The sequence below is a fragment of the Prinia subflava genome, chromosome 6 (genome assembly GCF_021018805.1).
Source record: "Prinia subflava isolate CZ2003 ecotype Zambia chromosome 6, Cam_Psub_1.2, whole genome shotgun sequence".
NCBI classification, from domain to species: Eukaryota; Metazoa; Chordata; class Aves; order Passeriformes; family Cisticolidae; genus Prinia; species Prinia subflava.
This window is the reverse complement of record NC_086252.1, coordinates 12,059,941-12,083,089: the sequence shown is the minus strand read 5'-3', so window position 1 is coordinate 12,083,089 and position 23,149 is coordinate 12,059,941. Positions and strand designations below refer to the sequence as shown.

Here is a 23,149-nt window from a genome sequence, read left to right as displayed (position 1 = left end):
TGTCTATGATCTCCTCATGCTAGAGGAGATCTCCTCATCTCCTCCTTCCTTTGCACAAGCTCTGTGGGTTTGGTTATTGCTTTGTTAAAGCCCTTAAGAGTGGCCGTTCTTAGCTATAGGCATTGTATAATCTCTTGTTTGAGGGGTATTTGCAGCTTCTAGCAGGGGATGGGCCTCATTGAGAGATGATACTGAGAGAAACTTCATCTTTTGCACTGACAAGCTCTTCTCAAAGACACCAATCATCACAAGTTGCTCATCTAAGGTCACTGAGGGCAGGTATGAGCAAAGTTCTTCAGTCAGTGCACTATCAGTCATTTCTAGGATGACACTGCTCCCCTGCTAAAAGCTGCTCTTTTGACTTCACTGACCTGATTTAAACAGGCCTGCATCAAACTGTGCTTATGTAATGCTTCACTGAAATGAGGTATAAATAATTAACTTGCAGAATTAACTGCAGCTGGAAGTTATTTAGGAAAGTAGTTCAATGAGTTTTAAAAAATAGTCTATGGTTGTATCAATAGCAGCTGTGGTATTATTAGTCAAGATAATCTTTATGGAATTTTCAATCTCTTATGCTTCAGGGTATTAAATAGGGTCTATGAAGTGACTGTAAACAATTAGATGTATTACTGTGGATTTTATGTCTTCCTCTGAAACATCCTGGGTTGGTTTCATTGAGACAGGATATGGGGTTTTAGATGGATCCTCAAAGTGTTCTGCAAAAGCAATTCTTACGGTCTAATGAGTTAAACTGGTTATGTCTCCAAGCTGTCAGTTCTTTAGCTGTGCAGTCAGAAGCTTGTATTGGCAGACTGTGTAGTACTTTCTCCATTTTCTATTTGTAGGAACTACTTGAAAACATTTATTATTTTCCTTCACTAAGATGCACTTGTTCAGTATTGCTTTAGCAGTTTTCTCCTGAATGGAATACCATAGGACAGGGTTACATACTGGACAAAGCCTTGTATCACTTTGTTTTAGGGGAAAAAAAAGCATGACCGAGATGAGAAATAGGCTCCTATTTTGCAACAGGGACATGGTACTTGAAGCAAAAAATGTGAACCTGAATTTCCAAGTAGAAGGGCAGATGATTCAGAAACAGGAGCCTGGAGAAAAACAGGCTGAGGGGAGACCTTACTGCTCTCTACAACAACCTAAAAGGAGGTTGCAGCAAGGTGGGATCAGTCTTTTCCAGCCTTAGTGATCCTATGATTTGGGACTCTAGATGGCTCCTGAAAAACCCAGTGAATACTGTTGTAAAGCTGGGGAGTTACTTCTTAGCAGGAGAGATCTGAATTGGTCTCATAACATTATGCTCACACACAGAAGCTTCCAATTTACTATTTATTTATAAATTACTGAATTTGAGTACTCCCTAGAGTTGGGATCCTGTTTAGATTGAAAACTCCAACTGATCTGAGTAATACCTGGAAATCTCTGACAAAGATGGAGTGTGCAGCCCAGGCACAGTGAATCTAACATGTTCCAAACTGTAAAGCTGACTTGTGTGTGTTGAGCAGTCCTGCTGCATCCACAGACACCACTCACATTGGGCTTGCTGCACACTCACAGTGGCAGCACACGTGCTGTCAGCTCTGCTGAACAGGTATGTTCTGAGAAACTCAGTGAGGGATCAGCAGCACTTACTTTCTCCACAGAGCTGAATCTGGGTCTTCAGCTGCTCTGTATCACAGGAAAATCGGGCAGACCTGCCCAGCTCTTCATCGTATTTCCGTTCACTCACAAAGTGCTGCAAAAACGGACATGGTAACAGTGATTTACATTCTGAGCAAAATACTCTATGGATGGTATAAGAACCAATCAATGCTTAAGCTTACTTAAAGAGTCAACAAATTCTTGTCCCTGCCCTGTTCCCACAATCTCTGTGCAGAACCAAGTATTTTCCCATCCTTACCACATTACATGTCCCAGCCCAATGATGGGTGGATCACTCCCACACTTGGGAATAGGGTCATTTCAGTGGAGAACGGATGTTTGATCACTGAACCTGAAGCTATCAGGTTTACTTGCTGAGCCTAAATGATACACAAACAGCAAAACTCCCCACTGCTACTCGTAGGAGGGGATAGCTTACCCTCCTCTGACAGCATCTGTACACTGCTCAGAGGTGCTACAATGCTTTAAGAAGCTTCTTTCCCTATGGAAAGCTATTTACCCCTCGCCCACAGCAGGAATGAACAGCCTGGGCATGTTAATGCGACAACTCTTCCTTGGCATTTCTGCAAATGGCTAAAATACCCAAGCAGAAGTGAATGCCTGACCTTAATTTCAGCCCTGAGTTCAGAGAGTTGTGCTTCAGCCATCTGACTGGCCAGGTCTGCCAGTCTCTTCAGCTCCTCTGCCTTCTTCTGCCGAGCAGTCAGGATTTCCACTGCCAAATACCAATAGTCAGTCATTAATGCTAGGAAGGTAAATTGCTCTGTAATTTATTAATCTTTGAGCATTAACATGGTACACCCCATGTGAGACAAACACATGGACCACTGACTTCAACTGGACTTCCAATATGATACTTGCACAGATTAAGTTGATCAGCATATTTTACTGCACAGCCTGATTTTGAAAAAGATCTGAAAACAGGATAGCTGACAGAAAATCGAAGTTAAACCAATCCTCCAACATTCAGACAAACACATGTTGTTCTGAGTTTTCCAGTGCTTTATTTTGAAGCACAAAAACGGAGCCTTCCAGAGACATGGAAAGAAGCAATACATTGAGTCACCAGCCTGTTTCTGAAGACATGCTGAAGACATTTGATTTACACAGGGGAATTTCACTTCCTCTGAAAAAACATGTTCATTACAGCTTATGTTAAAATCACTGGCATCACAATTTTGCTTTCACATATGGAATATATACATTTGCCATTTTAACAGCAAAGCAGCATTGAAGGCCAACAGTCTTTATGAAAAAAATACTAAATATTCATTACTGCCTGTCTTGTATATTCTATGTAAGGAAGGGGTGAGTAGTTATATTCTTATAGGGAAAGATTAATCATAAACCACGAAGCAACGATCTACTAGTACACAAGATAATATGACATTACAATTCTGGTGGAAATATATGCAAACTATTACCTAAATGGTGACTCAGTGTAAAAGCAACAAGTGATTAACTGCCTGATGGAATCAGTACTTATGGCAGAGAGGAAACAACATCTAAATGTAAAATAATAACAATCATAGTCTCTTGTCTTGAATTTATACATACAGCCAGGGGGAGTGGTACTTAATGTTAACTACCCTAAGGACATAAACTCCACTAGAGCAGTAGAGATTTATACTTGCTGTTGTAACTTTGTACCTTCGAGTTTCTACACATAAACAACTGGAAGAGACTTGGACAGCAACAGAGAATTTAGAGCATTTTTTTCAACAAAAATTCAATTAGTGTATGTCTGTAAACTAAGTGAGTTCTAAATGCAGATGAAGCATTCAAGAATGTTAAATATATTTGTGACTCTGCTTGGAAGGACCTTAAATTCACAAATCAATAAAAAGACTATATGCATTCATATCAAGGATATTTTCATCTGCCAGGAAAAGTATCATTTTAACAGTGCTTTGGTTACTCTTCAATTTCTTGCTTACCACATTTTCTACTGAAACATGTCCCTCTGTTTTTGCAGAGGATGGAGTGTAAGACAGATATTGTGGTATCCTAGTATAAGGCTCATCTTGCTTTCCCCATCCCCCAAAACAGAATATATATACATGAAAATGCAAAAAACAGAGACAACATGAAAGCCTGGAATAAGATCAACTCCCACAGATTATTAAGGAAACAGACTGCAGTAAACATCTGTTTTTTGATGGTTTAAAATTTTCTAATTCATAAGCTTGATCACTATCCCTTAAAGCTATGCAAAGCAACACAACTTATTCCCCAATTCCTAATTCCAGTCTTCTAACTTATGTAGGTAATAAATGCAAGCAAAAAGTGATTGATAAATGGAAACAAAGTAATTGAATAACCACAGAAATGAGGGGAAAAAAAAGTGCTCAAAAAGCTCTGATAGGTATGCAGAAGAAGTAAGTAATTTAAATCTAACTCTGTATCACCTCTTGGTTTACCTTAATTTCATAATACTGAAATTTAGATGCACAATCCTCATAGAAACTATCCTGGCATACCAAAGCCTTATCTGACTACGCATATAGAGTGAAGATGCTGCCAAGCAAATTTATGGATCGTGTAATTTTCTGCCAAACAAAACAACTGTTTCAACAGTATTCCAAAATTTCCCTGTGTATCTTTTTTTTTTACTTACTGGCTTCTTCTTTAACTTTATCAATTTCTGCCATTAATGACACTTCTTTGTCTACGATGCTAAAAAAGGAAAAAAAGAAAGAAAAAAAATCATAATTTATTCATGCTAGAACTCCATCAAAATCAAAAGCCATAACTACACACAGACTTGAAGACATTAATAATGGGCAGTTTTGAAATGAGTAAGACTTTAAAAATTGAAGCTGAAAAAATACCTAGGCAAGCCAGCTACAAAAAATTAGTGATAGTGAGTGTGTGCTGCTTTACACAAACATCTCACTGGCCTTCTCATGTATCTGCAAAGATGTGAACATCAGTCTGATTCAGCACAACAATCCTCAGATGACTAAACTGTCTGTTTCCTAATTAAGCCAGATATACCATTGCTGCTACCCAGATTAATACAGCTTAGGTCTCGGCACAAAACTAAAAATGAAACAAAATTAAAGATGAGTGGAATGAGTTTGTTTTCTTCCTTAGAAATACTTTTGCAAAACATGTCAGGGTAAACAAGAAAATGGTTTGTGATCTAAATAAGCATTAAAGTATCTCCATCACAGAAGTCAGCTTCCTTGCCTCTATTCCCTCCAGAACTGGGAAGGAGTTGTTCCACTTTCACCTGGCCTTCCTAAAGGAATTGCATGCCTCTCCTTTCACAAATGCCTGGTGTGCAATCCCTGACAGTGCTTATAAGCTGTGAAAGTGCAACTCATCAGTGGGTCTGCTGAGAGCAGACAGGACACGGGCTAAACTGCTCACATTATGAAGGCAGTGACATTGTCCAGTGGAGTAACATCTCTGCAGAATGCTCTCCAGGGGACAGTGCTCTGGTGTGCCATTCTGTTTTCCCCTCACTAGATTATTTCTAAAGTTAAGTTCACATTTAATGAACACCACCAATGTTTGTGTGAGTAAATTCAAGCAGCTGGGGGGAAATTGCAAAAAGTAGGTCAAACACCAGGAGTACATCTAGGCACACACTCAAAGGAAGAGTAGAGCTCTCAACCCTGTTAGTAAAATCAGCCTTAAACATCAGCTTTTGTACCCAGTGAAGACACCGAGTTACATGTGAACAGGCTTCTACTGAAGGAAGACATTACAGAAAACTTAAACCCAAAATATTTGTCAAGAACATCCTTTGCAAGAAAGCGAAGATCCTGCAGAGTTCAGTGGGCAGCGAAGATAGAAGTCTCAAGGAGAGAAGTATTGACAAGTGCTTTACTAAAACAGGGAAAGGTTGGTGAGCAGGCAGCATGAAGAACACACAGCTGACAACCAAACATTTACCAGCTACAACACATTCAAGTGCCATTCATCCTTCCTTGAAATCTCCCAACCAACCTCACACAGGAGGTTTGCAACAGAAGCTCTGCAGTCTTCTATCCTTGAGTTTTCCAGTCTACCATGCCCCCTGAAGAGGGGGAGACCTTCACACTGACTCCCAGTAGCCAACAAGAGGGACAAGAGCAGCCTGGCTGATGGCAAAGGTTGTAGCGAGGCAACACAATTGCAGCGTAACACATCTTTTTGTTTCATACACAGAAAAAGATTAAAATTATTGTTTTAGCCTGCCAGATCAATTTAGTGTGACCTACACACCAGTGGAAATAAAACAGCAGGGTTTTTTTACGGTAGAGCAAATCAGTTAACAGGCAAGCTCTGACAATGGAAGGACACGCTTGTTCCAGTTGGCACTCAATATTCTTCAGGCATAAGCCAAATAAGCAGGTGATAATTCCAGCTTGCTAATCTAAATAGTCATCTGTTCTCAGAATTAATCTATTTTCAATTAGCTTTTGTAATTACACAATTTAATAAACTTCTTTGACTTTCACAACAGGTGGCTGAAATGAGTCTTGTAAGTTCTTACCTATTTCTATCCTCCACAAAGAGAATCTAGTTATCTTTACTACTTTCTTTTAAATTAAACAAACTGCAGAGTTTTGCTTTTTCTGTCTCTGTTATCAAAGTGCCTCCCTAGTGCACTCTAGAGGTTATATGAAATAAACTTTTGTCTGGAAAACATATTGAAGCAACAAGGTCACAACAGCAGAGCTAATCCAAAGAGTGTTTTAGTGCAGCTCATTCCAGGATTGTCCTCTCTGCACTCTAACTAAACAGATCCTGAGTAAACTGGTGGCCCCTAACATTTTTATGCCAAATAAAACCACTTTTAATACCAGAATGAAAACAAGGTCATAGCAGTCCTATATTTATCACATTTTATAGTCAAATCTTGTCTGTCACTAGACAGTTTTCCACTCCTTATGTTTGATTTTGATCTCTGACAAACATTTCAGGAAAGTGTTTGGATGAGCAGTAGAGAACAGGACCGACAAATTTAAAGAACAACCACCTGAGTTTCTCCTTTCTAGCTATAAACTAACCTTGGAAAAATGAAAGAATAATACAAGGGAGAAGCTGTTTGATGTCTTTATCCATGTAAGAAACTAAGTTTCTTTAACAGACAAACCTTGAAAAGGTTTTCCTTCTCTGAAGACAATGCAGCTGTACTAATTTATATCAGCAAAGGACATGCACGCTCTCTCTCTTGGCTAAAGGAAAGGAACACTACTTTTCATTTGGAAGTGTACAATCACATTTCTCAGCCTGGAAACCATAAACTGCCATATGTCATATATGGGAAGAGTTAATGTCTCTTTAGAAATGTCCTAGGCCAACCAGCACCAGCAAATGCAAAACAGAGCAACACTGTCTCCAAGAAGAATTTATCAAAGCTATAAACAAATGAAAACAACAGAGAGGAAACTGGAAAAAAACTCTGGCCTTGGGGAAAAAAAAAAAGACAAATAGAAAGAGAAATCTTAATGCTAACATATAGAAGGAGAAAGAACAGGAACAGTGTGGAAAAATCAATGGATCAAATCTTGTCTCTCATTCCTGCTAGTACCCCACTGTTTGCACACAAAGGTCGACAGTCACTTAAACTAAATGGCTCCTTAACTTGGGAGTTCAACCATTTTTAATGTATTTTCTGGAAAAATGCCCTACTCAGCCTTAATACAGGGATTGTGATTAGACCACAGCGAAAGCGTTATTGGGAACTGCTCAAAGCTCAGTGCAGCAAAACCTCCCAGGAAAGCATTTTCTTTTAATGCTTTTTAGTGTCCATTTGGCACTAAAAAGTTGCATCAAGCTGGTACACTCCAGTGCACAGCCTGCAGCCATCGGTGTGCTGGATACTGAGTGCTACAGGAACTTTCTGCACACTCAGGTATGACCAGATTTGAGCTCTAGCAGAGGGAGGAACAGAATCCATTTCAGATCTAAAGACACCTGAGGGAAAACATTCTGCTAATTCCTTCCTCTCCAGTTATGTTGTTTCTCTTGGGTTTTCTAATGGTGTCTGGAACCAGGTTTAAAATCATGAACATACTACTTCAGCTCATGTTCTGAAGAGTTCATAATCTTGTCATTTTTTTCTGATTACTGTGAGCACTAAAAGTGTGAAAGGCATGGCTGAAGCCATGCCTTCTCCTTACCTTGAATATCAATATCAACACCTGAATATATTCCCACATACTATTTGTGACTCTGGTGACAAACACACAGCTCAGAACGACTTCCTTCTCTGAATGTACCTGAATCCATGCCCTAACCATCAGTCCACAGGCTCCCCTGCTGTAGTAGACCAAACACGGGGACTCAATTCCCCCCTTCACCGACCAGACTCAAGACAGATCTGAATCAAGTGAGCCTTATCTCTATGACTCAGGATATAGAAGAAACCAGAGTAACATTACTAGCTCTGTCTTTCCTGTCTCCCTTCACCACACCTGTCTCCTGAAAGGACTGATTCTTCCTCTTCTTACCCCTCACATTTTCAGGATCAGGACCTGGGTACCAAACCTGAACTATCAGCCCTGTACCACTGTTCACCACAGGTGAGTATCTGCAGTTTGAAGCACAGGATTTGGCACTGTTTGAGCTTAATATCCAGGTGAAGTTTGAAGTGGGGCTCAGGAGGGAGACAATTTTGTTCAGGGAACATGGCAAAGGAGAGGCTTGCAGAGGGCATGCAAATGACACACAGCCAGTGCTTGTGCTGTATAGATATGAGATGCAGCAGGAGAGACAGCAGCTCTCTAGGAATCATTTTGCTGAAGTGATTGTAGGCAAAACCATAAGTACCCTATTCCTGGTGAAATGAACAGTACTCATGCCTTGGCCATACAGAGGCTGGCAGGGTTCACACCAGTGTACAATGGCAAAAGAGCTGCAAATGCCAAGCTACAATGAGCTGCTGGCACAGCAAAGATAGGGGCAAATTATGCTGACAGCTGCCTCATTTCACAGTTTCATACTCAGAACAAATTCTGAATTTGTTCTGACATTAGTGGAAACAAATTAATCTTCCTCCAGTTTACAGCATGAAATCTAGTATTTGCACAGTGCTAAAGAAGAGATATTTTCAGTCAGCTGCAGTACCTCCAAATCCCACTAAAATGATTAAAGTTATTAGTGCATCTTAAAAAAAGCTTCAGATTGCCAGGCTGGCTGATTTATAGCTTTGCTGATGAGAATCACAAGGTTTCCTAATGACCAGAATCTTCTCTTTCCTTCTGCCTCTTCTAGGCATTATGACAAACCCATTGTGCCTGAAGAGATGGGGAGATAAAAAGACCAAGCTGACCTAGAGGCAAATGCTGACACAGCTCACAAAGGTAAGCCCCAGGTGCATGGCACAGAGGTTGCTGTTAAGCGTCATTCGAACGAGTCCATTCATAACCCTGTCAAACCCCTCAAAATGCTCATTTTCTCCTCAGGGCATTTCCTCTCCCCTGAACCACCTTTGTGCACAGTTTGGAGATGGAGGAAGACAGTGTCAGCTGTGGTATCCTGGATAACTGCAGCAGTGCTCTTCATCCGGAAGGGGGAAGAGCTGTCTTTTCCTGGGCATCCTCTGGGGGCTGGTTCAGCTGGAGAGCTGCTGAACACTGAGCTACAATTTGAGCCCTTTTTTTGTGAGGAAGGGAATTAGAGTAATGAGACATTGTTGGAGCCTGACAGTTTAGGCATCAACAAAAATTCAACATACTCCAGCGATGTTGCTCTGTCAACACTTTGGAACAGACCCCAGTAGCTCCTTGAAGCTGTGCTGATTGACAGGCTGCTGACAAGCCCAAGCAAGTCTGAGGGATGTTAGTACTGTTACTGGCTCTGCTGTATTTGAGCTGAGGTTACATGCACATTCACGAAATGGTCCTGATAAGCTTTGAATTGGTCTTTAAGTATTATGGGTTTTTTCTTGCACATATTTCCCTTCTAGCATGAACATACTTGACCCACAGGCAGTGTGAAAAGACAACTGATAAGAATCTCTAATCCAATTGTGTCTCTCACAAAAGAATCTTTCACATCAATCCAAAAACTAGAACTGTCCCTGTCAAACTTTTGGCACAAGGAACTGGAATGATGTGATGAGAATATAAATATAAAGCCCAATCACCTGTACTAGGTGATTACAAGTGTTACAGGATTACTGACTAGCCATGCTATTTTGTAACTGGAGAAATGATACTCAAGTTTTCTTTATATTAATAGGAAATATATATATATATTTAGTAGAAAATACCTTGTAGGAAAAGCTGGTACATGACATATTTTGCAATGTTTCAGTAGATTATATTCTTTCAGTATTAGCTCAATATTGTTTAAGTGTTCACAATGCTTGAAGGTTATTTGATCACCATATTAGCATATACACAATGTTTACACAGCAAACCAGATTACATGAATTTTCATTCTGATCACTAGTACAATCTGACAATAGAAGGTAAACAAAAGACAGCATAAATCAATTTCACTGAAATTCCTCCCTCTGCAGAACACAATCTAGTAGAACTTAAAATGCTCTAAGACTTTTAGTTACTCAAGTTCATTTTGTGTAATTTTTTTATCTACCTTCACTAACACTGTTCTCTTTAGCAGCCAGCCAGCACAGCGTGATCTGGTAAATGTACCATAATTAAAGGTCTATTTGCAATTTTCTTTTAAGATCTCTTTACAAACAATAAGAAATTTACTGCCTCATCACAAAAACCTGTTTAAGCTAAAAACTGACATGGAAAATCCTTTCCTGAAAGAACATTTCTAAATTTTAGTTAGTTAGAAATGAAGGCATTGTCTCACAATTTGGCAGTTTGAACAATGGTGAGTACGAGTTGCTTGGTAGGATCCTGCACATTTTTACACAAACTTGTAAAGTATTTATTTGAGTTCTGATCTGATTCCTAGGGTATTTGAATACCTTACTGGTTTTACGTATTTTAGCCTAAACACACTCCAGCAAGGAGAAGACAGTTGTTGAGCTCCTGCTTACAGAAAACAGGTAACTTTCCCAAAAGCACATTGGAAAGTGGCTTCAGAGAAAGGTCTGGCTTTTTGGTGTAATGTCAGTTGAAATTTTTAAAGATGATTATTCTCCTTTTGGGTTCAGTAAGCTAGATTTCTCATTAGTTCAACAACAGTGAGATCAGAAAGGAGATATTCACTTTTCATCCATAATGACATGCACAAAATCAAGAATCTACCTGCACAGCCTCCAAACCTGTGTGTTCTGCTTTTTACTGAGGATGACAAACACATCTATGAATGACTGGGAGGGAAGAGGGGAGTGCCATAAGAGACGGACAACAGCTAAGAAACAATGTAATCCACCTTTGAATCTCACCTCTTTAATCTAGCTTCACAAACTTGTTAAAAAAATACCACGATGAAGTAAGTAATTGTAAAAGACAAGGGGGTCAGAAGGGGGACTTACGTATCTCATTGAAACCTACCTCCCCCCAGTCCCATGAACTCTGTCTGTTCTCTCTAATGCACACCAAGGGAGGTTGTCAGAAGAGTGCCAGTACAAGCCCCTCTCCCAGAGCTGCTGGATCAGCTTCTCCCAGACTGCCCAGGGCCCAGGGGCCTTGGTCAAAGCACTGATCCTTGAAGGGACCTGAAAACCCAGCAGGGCCAAGGAAACTTGAATGCAGGGAGATTATTTTTATCTCCTCTGTGCTGACAAGGTTAAGGACTGGATCTCGTGACTGATGGGCAAACAAACATCACAACAAACTGCAAGAGGATTTGAAAATGTGGACTTTACAGGCAGAAGGACTACCAAAGGTCGGCTGTCACGCAGACACAAACCTCATAAGAATTGCCTGGAAATGGAGAGAAAAACAGCACAGAACTCTGTTCAGTGTAAAGCAGTACCAGTCCTGGCCCTTCCAGCCATCTGCCCATCTCCAAACTACCACAGCAGACAGGCTGCTCTCATCTGGTGCCACTGATTCTGGGCTACAGGTGACAGAAAACCATCCTCTTTACAGTCTGCCAATTAGGGGTCCCAGAAAGGGGCAACTGTGTTCTCATTGTTCTGCAACTATGAGCACTGGCACCACTGCTCACTACCCCACACTGAGTCAGTGCAGACACAGCTATGGAAGTACAGACATAATTCTCTTCTTTTAGATTACATCTTCCCTCATTCAACCACTCCTCTGGTTGAACTTAGAAAACAATAAAAAAACCTGCTAAATTTTTCCAAACATACAGCACATGCTAATTGTTACCCTGAATCTATTTTATTATATTTTAAAATTGTCAATATTGTCAAACTGCATCTTCCCAGCATTATGTCAGAATCTTTTTTTTTTTTTAATCTAGCCTATGGGAAAGCTTTCAACTGCTTTTTCTTCACTTCAAAAATTCAGTTCTGTTGATTTCCATGCTCTTTACACAGCACTGGACACACAAACATGTTAGGAAAGAGTAGAGAAGCTTGTATTTATGTGGTTCAGTTCTGCATGCAGTGTAATTAAAACTGGTTCTTACTGTTTTCTACAGACTATGTGTGGCTGGCAGCAGACCATACAGGCAAGTAGCAGATGTTTCCTTTTAGTTTTCCATATGACTGTATGAATGCCCAATATGTGAAAATTATTTTCTGGCAAGAGGTGTTCTGGGGAACTGTGGCTCCTTTTGTGCCCTACACATTTCACTCAGATTTCCTGGGGCTCTCCTTTTATCCCCAGGATGGTTATTCAGTCTCTTGGTGGAAAAGAAGTGAGAACACAGTAATGTATGTAGGTTTTAAGCTTGGCAACAAATGTCTCAAGTACATTCTAGAGAGAGGAGAGTTCTAGAGGGAATTAGGTTTTAATTTAGCTTTCTTAACCTTCCCCTGGAACTTAAGGACTATTTGGTAGCCTTCTTTTCTGTGCTCTACACTAATGTGGGACATGGCTATGCTCTGATGTATTTTATATCAAAGGGGATAACCCTTTGATATAAAGGGGAGCACCTTATGTTCTTTCTCACCCACACAAAACCTCCTGAAAACAGTACACCAAAGCTGAACGCAACGAGGAGAAATACTGATCAAGGAGTACTCTCAAGCTTTTTTCTCCTAACTTTCAGGTGCACGTGAGCCTGAGGAACACACAGCCCTTCAGCTTGCTTTGCCAAGTGCTCTCATAACCTTGGGAAAGCAATGTCACAGAAAACCCAGCAAGAGCAGAGGTGACCAGAGTGCTGGATCACAGCAGGAGCACAATCCACTTGAGAGTGCAAAAGACTTCTTGTGGGGCAAAGTGCCCTGCCTGGTCCAGCCCACAGCTTGTAAAGTGCTATAGTGTCTTCTGGGATGAAAAGATCTGAACAAATGCAAGCTGTTATCACTTCTTCTGAGCACACAGAGAATTACTCCACTTAGCAGAAACTTCAGTGAGGCTCATTGAGAAAGAGGAAGTGAGCCCAATGCAGTGTTTTTACATAAACATCTTTCTGGGATTGTCATTTGCCACATTTTACTACAAAGTCAAAACTGAAGTAAGCATTGTATTTTCCCCCCAACCTTTTACAGGGGTTCACAGCACATCTGCTCCCTAGCAGTGTTTTTCAGATTGTGAGAGGGTATGCACTATTTTGCATAGTGATAGGTGACTTCTTAAATAGCATCATAGTACGTGTTCAGGAGTAACTTCCCTATTGGTTAAGTCAAGCTGTGAAATGCTGAGCCAGAGAGAAACATGGATTTTCACTGGCAGCTATCACTCATAGTTTGTGCTGTTAAAAGGAGAAGGTCTTGTCAATGTTTCTGCTGAAACTTTCAGGACATCTTAGGCCACATGTGCTATTCATTTAAGTCCATAATAATGGTTTCATTTACTGACTGGAAGTAGGAGGAAGATACATGATATTATCTTTGCATTCTTCATTCTTTCTGTGATTGGTAAAATAATGGAAGATTTAAAAAACCAAAACAGATCATCAGAAAGTCAAAAATATTATTGACTCTTGCAATGCAGTTTGATTCTGACCTTGATAACAAAAGCATATAAGAGTGGTCTTGTATCCTATAATCAAAGGAAGAAAAATAAACCCCAAAGAGACAAATTACTGTGTTTCAGCATTCAGCTGCAATGCAAGATAAAAGCTTGTGACTTCATTTAGCTTCACTAAAATCCCCTGGGTGGTGACAGCTGTGTGTAACATGAAGGGGTTACAGTATTGAGCTCATTCCAGTTTTCCTGGCAGTTTTCTGAACAGACAGCACTTGGAGGTATCTGCTGTCCATCTCACACTAAACCAGCCCCCACTCCAGCAGCAACTGGGAGAGGAACTTGGAAAAAGCTTTGGAATCACAATCACAATGGAGACCTGACATTATGCTCTTGCTTTGGTCACTCTAGCATTCGGGGAGCAACAGTTCAGCTGAATTCCTTAATATTTCCATGACAGACAAGTTGACTGTGTCACAGTGAAACTCCATGCCAAAGGAAGATAATAAATATGCTCACTTAAAACCTTATCCTCCTGCTAGACTGGGGATGTTTTGTTCAATTCTGGGAAACTCCCATGTAAATAACACACACTAAACCGTGCAGCTCAGGAATACAATGTGATCCTTGTGTGAGGTCTGAAGCCACATGTATCACTGGTTTAGGTGATTTCTACCCAAATCCAGTAAATCTACAGCAGTTGTCAGGGAGTTTTTGGAAACAAGGCATTAAAACAGCTGTGCCCATCTTCCTTAAAGTTTAGGCCACAAGATCATATGAAATATCACAAAACTCTTCTAGCAAAGAAAGTGTTAAGTCAGGCAGTTTATTGTTTAAACAAAAAATCCCCTTCATTCATCTGAAGAAAAACCTAAATGTTAGACCTATGAGCTGCCAAAAGCAACACAGCCAGCACTGAGATTTTCATAAACATCTCCTGACATTGTACTGTCCTCACTGCAACGTTATGCTGAGGCACAAATATTCAGACCACAGATCTGTTACATTCTAGAGCTTCCAGCAGACTCCAATAACTGACGTACTGAAGCTGGTAGGAGACAAAATGAAATGAAGCCTATTGGAAAGTTTTCCAGGCTATTTTCATCATTTTAAGTACTTGCATTTACAAACTCTTTTGGGATATTTTAGTATTAGGCAATACACTCTACTGTTTTACAAATTAAACTATGACTACATGAAAAATGAAGATTTTCAGGACTTACTACCTCCCTGCACTTTTAGAACACAACAGAATTCTAAGTCTGTTCCATAACCAGAGTGACAATTGCTAGAAGATTGAACTGCCTGTGACTGCCTGCAGCCAAGGTGAGACATGTGATGCAAGGTATTTTTAACACTGCTACCAAAAATAAAAAAGTGAGTGTGAACTACACAGCAAATGAGATCCAACTATAGTTTTCTCAGAGAAAAGGTCCCCTCTGAGAACTATCAAAAAAAGGTGCAAGGAGTTGATGAACTCAGTTTTTCTATCCCAACAATCTTATTACTACATTTAAGTTCATAAGCAAAAATCCCTGTAATGGCTCCAGAACAATCCTGACAATGTAATCAAATTTAGTACAACAGGGATCACAGGTCATATTCACTGGAGAGACAGAAACACAGCTCTCCCTGCTATACAGTGAAGTACACTGGGGCCTCAGTGAACACAATCTTCCCCAAAATCAGCTCAGCAGCACTTGGATTTTCTGCCCATAAAAAAGTGGAGCCCCAATGGCCCTAAAGTTACTTTAGATGAATCTCTGAAGACAATGAATACCCCACTGAAGTCCAAAGTTAACAAACTTCTGCCAATACTACTGCTCTTTCATAAGACACTCTCATAAAAATACTGACAGATACTGTGACTGAATCAAAGGGGAAAGGTTTTTCACTCTTATTTGTAACCAAGTATTGTACATTTTAGCATGAATTCTTCTATTTAATTCAACACTGTTAATGCATAGGTTTTATATGACATCAGTGCTTAACCAAGGCCGAATGAAACTCAAAGCAGAAAATACTTTTCTATGACAAGAATATACCAAATATGCAACTAGCTACTACAGCAATTACTTCTGCTGTAAGTTTTGAAAAGACATAGGTAAACATGCTGAAGATCAGCAGGCATCAAAATTATAATGGAAAAAATACACTGAAGACATAAAAAAATGAGGAAAAAGAATGAACTAGAGATGCAAACTGGAAATTAAACGATGGATGGGAAACTTAGAAGGAACTATGAGGGAATGTTAAGAGAACAATGGTAGGATAAGAAGCAAAGATGACAAGACATGAAGACACAGTAAAGGACTGTCTGCCAAAGGAGATAAGATCAAAGATGCAGGATAGAAAGAAGAGATTTAAAGAAGGTAAAAGAGTTTTCAGAAAATCCCAGACAGGGTATTTAGAACAGCTTTCATTTGCTCATATATGTTGCCACTGAATCTGATACAAAAGAATTAGGTCAAGATGGGTAATTTAGGAGTAAAAATACCTGATGTTTTTTCAAAGAACTTTATGTATGGATACAATATATGCATATATTACTTCCTGGTTGGTGAGGGATGTCATTACTTAATGGCACCATGGGTTTTTTTAAATGAAACCAAATGCCACAAACAAAGAGGGGTAAGTGACCCCTCCCCACTAATGCCAATGGCTTAATTAGTCCTTTTCTAAGTGGAGCTGATGGATCTCTGCCGCTGATTTACCCACCAGCTGTGTAATTCTGCAAAAGCAGCTTTGATCTTCTTCACTGAATTATCCACTTCCTCTTTGATCATCACACGGTATCTGGTTAGAGAAACAGTGCAACGCTGCAAGTCTTTTACTGACTTTTCAATGTTTGGCCCTAAAATAGAAAACAAAAATTGCATGGTAGTCAGAAAGTTGGTTTTAGTTTTTCTCATTGAAGCACCAGGAACAGTTCAACATATTATTTGCCCAGATTAGAATGAAGTGGTTATTCTACTGAAGTCCATAAATCAAACTTTTCCATAGTCCCTCTCTAGTGCTCTTCAGTTTGTAAACATGTTTGCTGAAATGCATCCCCCAAATCAAACAAATATTAGAAAGGCATTATTAGTTGAAATTATTCAGTTTAATATGCTAAATAGACCATAAATTGTTTTATTCATTTTGTTGTAATTCTGCTCATACTTTCCAATGCATCTCTTTTAACTTATGTGAATTCAGAGGTTTTTTTCCTAGAGGCCTCAGATGTTTTTTGACCTCAGAACACAGCAACCAGAGACTCAATTTACCTCTTTTTTTGACTGAATCATCTGTCTTTGTTTCAAGTTGGGTTGACACAGTGGGTGGTTTAACTGAGGAAGGTTTTGACTTTGGCCTGCCTACATTACACTGGAGTTGAACTGATGACTGAAGGGGCTCATGCTGTTCTACTCCATTCATAGTCTTTGGGCTTGATTCCACAGATACTCTCTGGCGTTCTCGTTCTCTGTCTGCAAGAAAGTATTAAGGAAGAAAACAGGGAGTTGTAAGATTAAAAATGGTATGAAGTCTTGCTGTTAAGTCAGAATGACTTTATGGTGTTCCCCTGGCATACATTCTACGGAACCTCAGAGGGCTATGAAAACAAATGAAATTGTTTTGGTAATTAAATACTAATTAGAACACTTCTTTATTTCAGTGTATAAAAGCAAAACTCAATTAAAAAATCAACTTGTTCATGCCAATAGGGAAAATACCTTGTAACATAAAAAGCATGCTACCAATTATAATATTTGCCCAAATATGTATATATATAGCACACAAAAAATGTTCCAAATTTTATCAGCATTTTAAAAGCACTGATTAAACATTCCTACCTGAAATACCTTGCCTGACTACAGATTTTGATCAAAAGCTGCTACAAAGAAGAACCAAGCAGGAAATGAAAGTATGTTAAAGATTAGGCTCCGGGCTTCAACAGCTTCAGAGGGTAACGATGCCTGAGCATGTTTGGCTGCCACAAGGTGACCTGGTTTCCTCTTTCCAAAACTCCAAAGGGATTCAAGACACAAGCATCATAACAGAGGAACAAGCAGCAAAAGCATGGCTGAAAACTGACAGGCAAGGTCAGCTATTACTGCCACTGTGAATTTTAGTCAAGGAAACAAGCATAGGAAGTGATTTGCTGTGTTAACTCATTTTTCTAATTTTTGTACTCACTCTGATGAATGAATGATTCCTCATTATTCAACTGATGATGTGTGGTGTCTGGAGAAAAGGGACATGTCAGATTAACAGCTGGATTACAGCCCAGGGAATTGAATAAACACTGCTGGGATTGAGGATTGAGGGATATAACATGGACAGGTGCAGCATATCAGCTGGTGACTTCTTTCTGCCCTGGCTGGGCATTAGGACAGGTGGAAAATGCATCTTGATATGTTTAATGGCAATCACATAACACCAGAGAAAAAAGGAGGAACATCAGTGCTCACATTTGAAATCAGCTTTTAAAAGGCTGAGTCAGAAAACAGAAAAGGTATCTTGCATAAAACAGTATGTGAGAAAGTAGTGAAAGAAGCCAAGGAAACCTGTGACTCTGTGGAAGCAAGAAACAGCAGTAATGCAGTGCTCTGAACACGTCCAAGGTTTGATGCCAACACCAGTCTCACACACAGTGAGGAGCTCTCCTGTGAGAGAACTGCCACTAACCCTGTGCAACCCTGGCTGCATCTCAGACGAATGCAAACAGAACACTCCTTATAAATCAAGGCTTTCTACTCTCAGTTAAGGCTGCCCTTGCTACCTAACTCTAACAGGTAATTAGAAACCAGCAATCTATCAGCTAACCTGATAAAGAAAGGCCAGGGCTCTTTGGTTCTGTCCCTAAGATTTGATCTTCGAAATTTGTTGTTAACCTGCATAATTTTTACTGCATTTAATTAGCATCTTTGGTACACTTGTCAAGACAAATTACAAACTTGGCAGCTTTATGCCTAAAGAAGGTCACCGAGAACAATGATTATACTCTAAATTAAATTTTCTGATCATCTTTTGTCTGCAATATACTTTGACTCTGTTTCTTCCAAAATTACACACAAGGTACTTTGAAAACCAACAGAAAGATGACCAACATAGAGTAGCAAGCAGTAGTTTTGTATGCTGCAACTGAACTTTTAAATTTGACTGAAGACAATCAAGGCAACTAAAAACAGACTGAGAAAGTCTGCAGCAAGTCTCTGAAGACTTGCACCAGCTAAGACACATGTGTAACAAAATGTAGGAACGAAGTCTCTGTTAAATACCTGCAAGAGAAGTCAAAAGTCTGGGTAAGAGTAGCTGCAAGTAATATTACATGGTTCAGAGTGTGGTGGCTTGGAACTTCAGCACCAGTCTATCGTGCGCCATCCTCTGCATTAACAGTCAAACATGACCACACCTGCCAGTAATGGCAACAGCCCAGATTAACTTGCTCTGAAATCTGCTGAGCTGCCATCTTCAAAATGAGTGGTTTGTCTTTTTGCAGCAGCTTGCCATTCAATATCTTTCAAATCAAGTGAACCTCATATATTCTTTGGCTGAAAGAAGAAGAAAGCTCTATGTCCCCTGAGATATAAACAGGAAGCTTGAGAGATTCATTAAAAATCTTCCTACATGAAAAGCAAGTAGGGAAGAGATCAGGATCTGATTTTACCAAGGTCCTTGCAAAAGCAATAGCATGGCAAGGCAGCACTAAATATCCTTTCAGTGCATTCACACTGCTTCTTTACAAGGCCATGCACACAAAGGGTAACAGCAACTAAAGATGTCTAAGAAAAAGAAAGATGGAATAATGGCAAGAAATAAGCAGACCTAAACTAAAGGCAACGGCCAATGTTTCTGCCACTAATTTTCTGGGGAGAAATGCTGCATCCTCCCTCCTGGTTCCTGAAGTCTCTTCCAGGCTACCAGGATTTTATGGCTCTAAAAGTCCTCATCTCACAGACTGGGAGCTGGTATAAGCAAAGCTTCAGCCTCATGTTCTTCATGGGGAGGAAAGTATTAGGGACTCTCAGCAGACCCCTCTGATCCTTCTGAGCTGTGAGCCCCCTGAAGGAGATGGTGAAATGACTACAGTAACATTCATTTGATAGGGAAGGAACCAAAACAAACAAGCTGGACAAGGACAACACAAAGGAGATTACAAAACAAGAGAGAGCAATATGAAACAGGCGCACTTTGGACTCACTTCAACATTTCACACTGCTTTCAGAGTCTGCAGGACTTGCTCAGAAACTGCAAGGGCACAGCTGCTGGCCCCTGAAGCATCCCGATCACTTCAGCACAAATGTAACAATATGAATATAGGTGGCTTTTGACCCTTAAAAAGTAGTTATACTGACTCCAAAGAAAAGGATACTAGTGCAACTAGTAAGTAATAATTTCTTCTTCACTTTCTAGAAAGTGAAGAAGAAATTATTTTCTTCTCTCTATTGAAGAGAGGAATTTTGCCAGGAAATTATTTTACTGTGTAAGGGGAACTTGAATAATAAAGTTTCAGGTTTTCCTTTCTCTCTATTTCCTTTCCTATCTTCTCTGCCTTTTTTTTTGAAAGCTCTCTCTCTCCCTTTGTTATTGAAACAGGAGAGATGTGTTTAGGTTGAAAAAAAATTGTAAAGCTGTGGTAATTTCCTATTTGCCACTTGCAAAAGCAAAGAAAAACTTCCAGATACTTCTTGCCCTTTATATTTACACTAACTCCGAACTGTTTCCAAGAGAAAAAAGCAGGATTCAATCCCACTGGCCCATTAAAAGATCACTAACAGCATGGGTACTCTTCTTGCATTCTGTATTGGTAGCCCCTAGAAAACACTCTCCATGCATAGGCAATTAAGTCTACATATCTTTATTCATGCATGTATCATTCCAAAAAATGCCACTCTAAGAAGTCTGATTTAGATCACAAATGTTTGTGTCTTGCAAAGTAAGTGGCAAAAATGCTTTTAGTATTATGGAAATGCAGATTTCTGGCTTATGGCATATTTTATCCAAAGTTAAGTGGGAGTCTGGCAAGGGCAGGGAGTGTATCTCTGGTCCTTTGTGAGGCATCAAATTTTTAGGGCAAAATTTCTTGGTAAGTAGTTTGTTTGGCTGCTACAGATTGCATAAACTTCATTTAATTAACCAGGGGCTGGCACCACCAAAGTCATCAGAAAGCAGCAGATAATTCCTTTCAGGACAATCATTACTTTGGCACATTCCTTTAAAATGGGGTTTTAGAGCTGTATTTGCAACCATGGAAAAAGGATTTCAAGGAAAGGTCTTTAGACACAGGAAGAAAATACTAACAGCAGCAATAATCCAGGCCTGACAGACATCTGACATGTGAAGAGCTCAAGAAACACTACCAGTACTGACAACTTTTAAATATGAGCTTTATGAACTTGTAGGCAAAAGCTTTCAGAACTTCTGCCCCAAAGCAGTGAGTTTGTTCACATTCATGTTGGAATAATCATAACTCTATACTTACTGCAGAGAGGAAGAGCTTTCTGTGTTACTGCCCCTTCCAGTTTCACAAATGGTAACTAGATAACTAGACCCTGTGAGAAACTAAATGTGTGTACTAAAAGGCTATCAGAGTGCCTTTCCACACCACAACAGCCCTCCCTTCCCTGCTAGGAAAAGCCAGTGGAGGCCAACTGTGATTTGCCCATGTAGGGAAGATGAAAAAAAGAAAAAAATGGACTCGTTTGGACTAAGCAATAAAGAAATCAGTAACATGCCACAAGCTCATAGCGCTCAGGTATCTTTATCCCACATGAGGGACTTAACCATTTTGCTAACAATTTGACACTCAAACCATTTTCTAATCCTGCATTTTTCTGTATTTCTATTTGTAATATGCTGTATCACCTGGTCTTCTAGGAGAAGAAAGACATTTTGCAAGGAAAAATATTGCAAGATGAATAGCGTGCAGATATAAATCTAGTGGCATGACTTTGATAGTCATGTGCATTATTTTTCCACAAAAACATCTCTACAACATCTTCATGGCAATAAAAATACCATGATCTTTATGTCAATGAAGGCTTGGCTACTGCCAGCTGAACAGGTGCTCTCTGTCAGATGAACTGACCTCTGATTTCTGGACAGTCCGGTGCCGACCCTACAGACCCGGAGCCCTTGTTCTCAACAGAAGCGGTTTCCAGTTTCTGACTGGCAGGACCACGGCCAGAGTTGTCCTTAGGGCAGCCATTCATGTGACAGTCATTTATTCGCTGAGGCTCTTGAGATGCCTTCTCAGGTCCAGTGCTGTTGGTTTTAGGATCTTTATTGCCTTGGTGCTGTTTAGATTTGCTTCTTTTCCTCCTATTGTTCTAAATGGAGAAATATGGCAAGAACAGAGACATCACTCAGTGCAAACCATGCAAACTCAAAATACAATCAGTGAATTGAGCACTGAAAATGGCTGTGACTATCCAGGATACAGTTTCTTATTAAAAGTGTTTCTGTGCATGGGTTGTTTTGGGATTTGTCCTGTGCTTGCCCAGGGTCTGGCTCCCACACCCAGGTACATGCATGTGCTGTCCCAGAAATTCGCACAGAACACTGGGCTTAGTGAGAAAGTGACAGAAGAATAGGGTTAAAAATAGTACACACATTTGCTTTCAAGTACTGTCTACAAGTGTGAATGAAGTCACCTGTGCTGGAAAAGGCCAAGTACTGACCTAAAGTGCTACAATTCAAGTACAGACAGCTGACAAGTGATTTAAATGCTTGACTCTCAAGAGCAAGTTCTTACCTTCTTTTTCCCTGTCATATTCCATTCCTTTAGAACCTGAGCTGCACTGCCTAGAGAAAGGAAAGATAAAACATTTCAACAAAATTTTGAAAATTTTGAAACTGAAAAAGAACCAGTGTGTTCATGATCAGTTCCTAGTCTCCCAGCTGAGGAGCATTTCAATTTGTTGTGAATTCTCTTACGTGGGGAATAAAAAAAAATGGACACTGCTGCTCTCTTCTTCTCAGTTACCTGTTCTGATTACACTGCTTACAGTGAGTGGTCTACCTGGCACTACTGGTTTTTTATGGATTTCAGTGCACAAAGTCATTGTGTGCCTAACTTCAAACATTAGCATAAGACCCAGAAAAATCAACACTCAAATCTCTTGCCTAAAAAGGAAAGTATCTCAGAGTCAACACTGAGTACACTAAATAGTCCACCCTGACTCCAGAGCATTTGAAAGTTTTAAAAACTTCTGGCATTTTTTAAATGTATTTTCTATGTGCTACATGTCATCTTCAGAAGACATTAAGAGTATTAAAAGTAAAGAATTAGCATGGAAACAAGTAATTATATGGACTCCTACATAAAGTCAGCATCACATAAATGCAGTAAACTTAGGCCTGGCAGAAAAGAATGGTAAAAAATTATACTCAGAAGTAATTAGTGTTATACTTGAAATTCTGCCTGTCAGCCATAGTGAGTGGCTTAGATAAATTTATGGAACAAAGCAGGCAGAGACTTGGTCAGATCAGTGCCTGCTGCCATGTTAGAAAAAAACTCTTCTTCTAACTAATTGTTCTCCCGGAGCCTAATGCTGAAAATAGATCTCATGCTA

The 23,149-nt window shown here is 39.8% G+C and overlaps 1 protein-coding gene across 3 annotated transcripts in view; it reads right to left on the bottom strand.

The window, feature by feature from the left end:
* Positions 1 to 23,149, bottom strand: part of SPATS2L (spermatogenesis associated serine rich 2 like) — a 76,305-nt gene that overhangs the window by 4,555 nt on the left and 48,601 nt on the right. For all 3 annotated transcript variants that reach the window (XM_063400237.1, XM_063400238.1, XM_063400239.1), the window contains 7 exons: positions 22,330 to 22,379; positions 21,664 to 21,904; positions 16,859 to 17,059; positions 16,311 to 16,446; positions 4,298 to 4,356; positions 2,286 to 2,395; positions 1,651 to 1,753 (listed from right to left, as the gene is read on the bottom strand). In XM_063400237.1, coding sequence (XP_063256307.1) covers positions 1,651 to 1,753; positions 2,286 to 2,395; positions 4,298 to 4,356; positions 16,311 to 16,446; positions 16,859 to 17,059; positions 21,664 to 21,904; positions 22,330 to 22,379 — 900 coding nt within the window. The remainder of the gene's footprint in view (positions 1 to 1,650; positions 1,754 to 2,285; positions 2,396 to 4,297; positions 4,357 to 16,310; positions 16,447 to 16,858; positions 17,060 to 21,663; positions 21,905 to 22,329; positions 22,380 to 23,149) is intronic.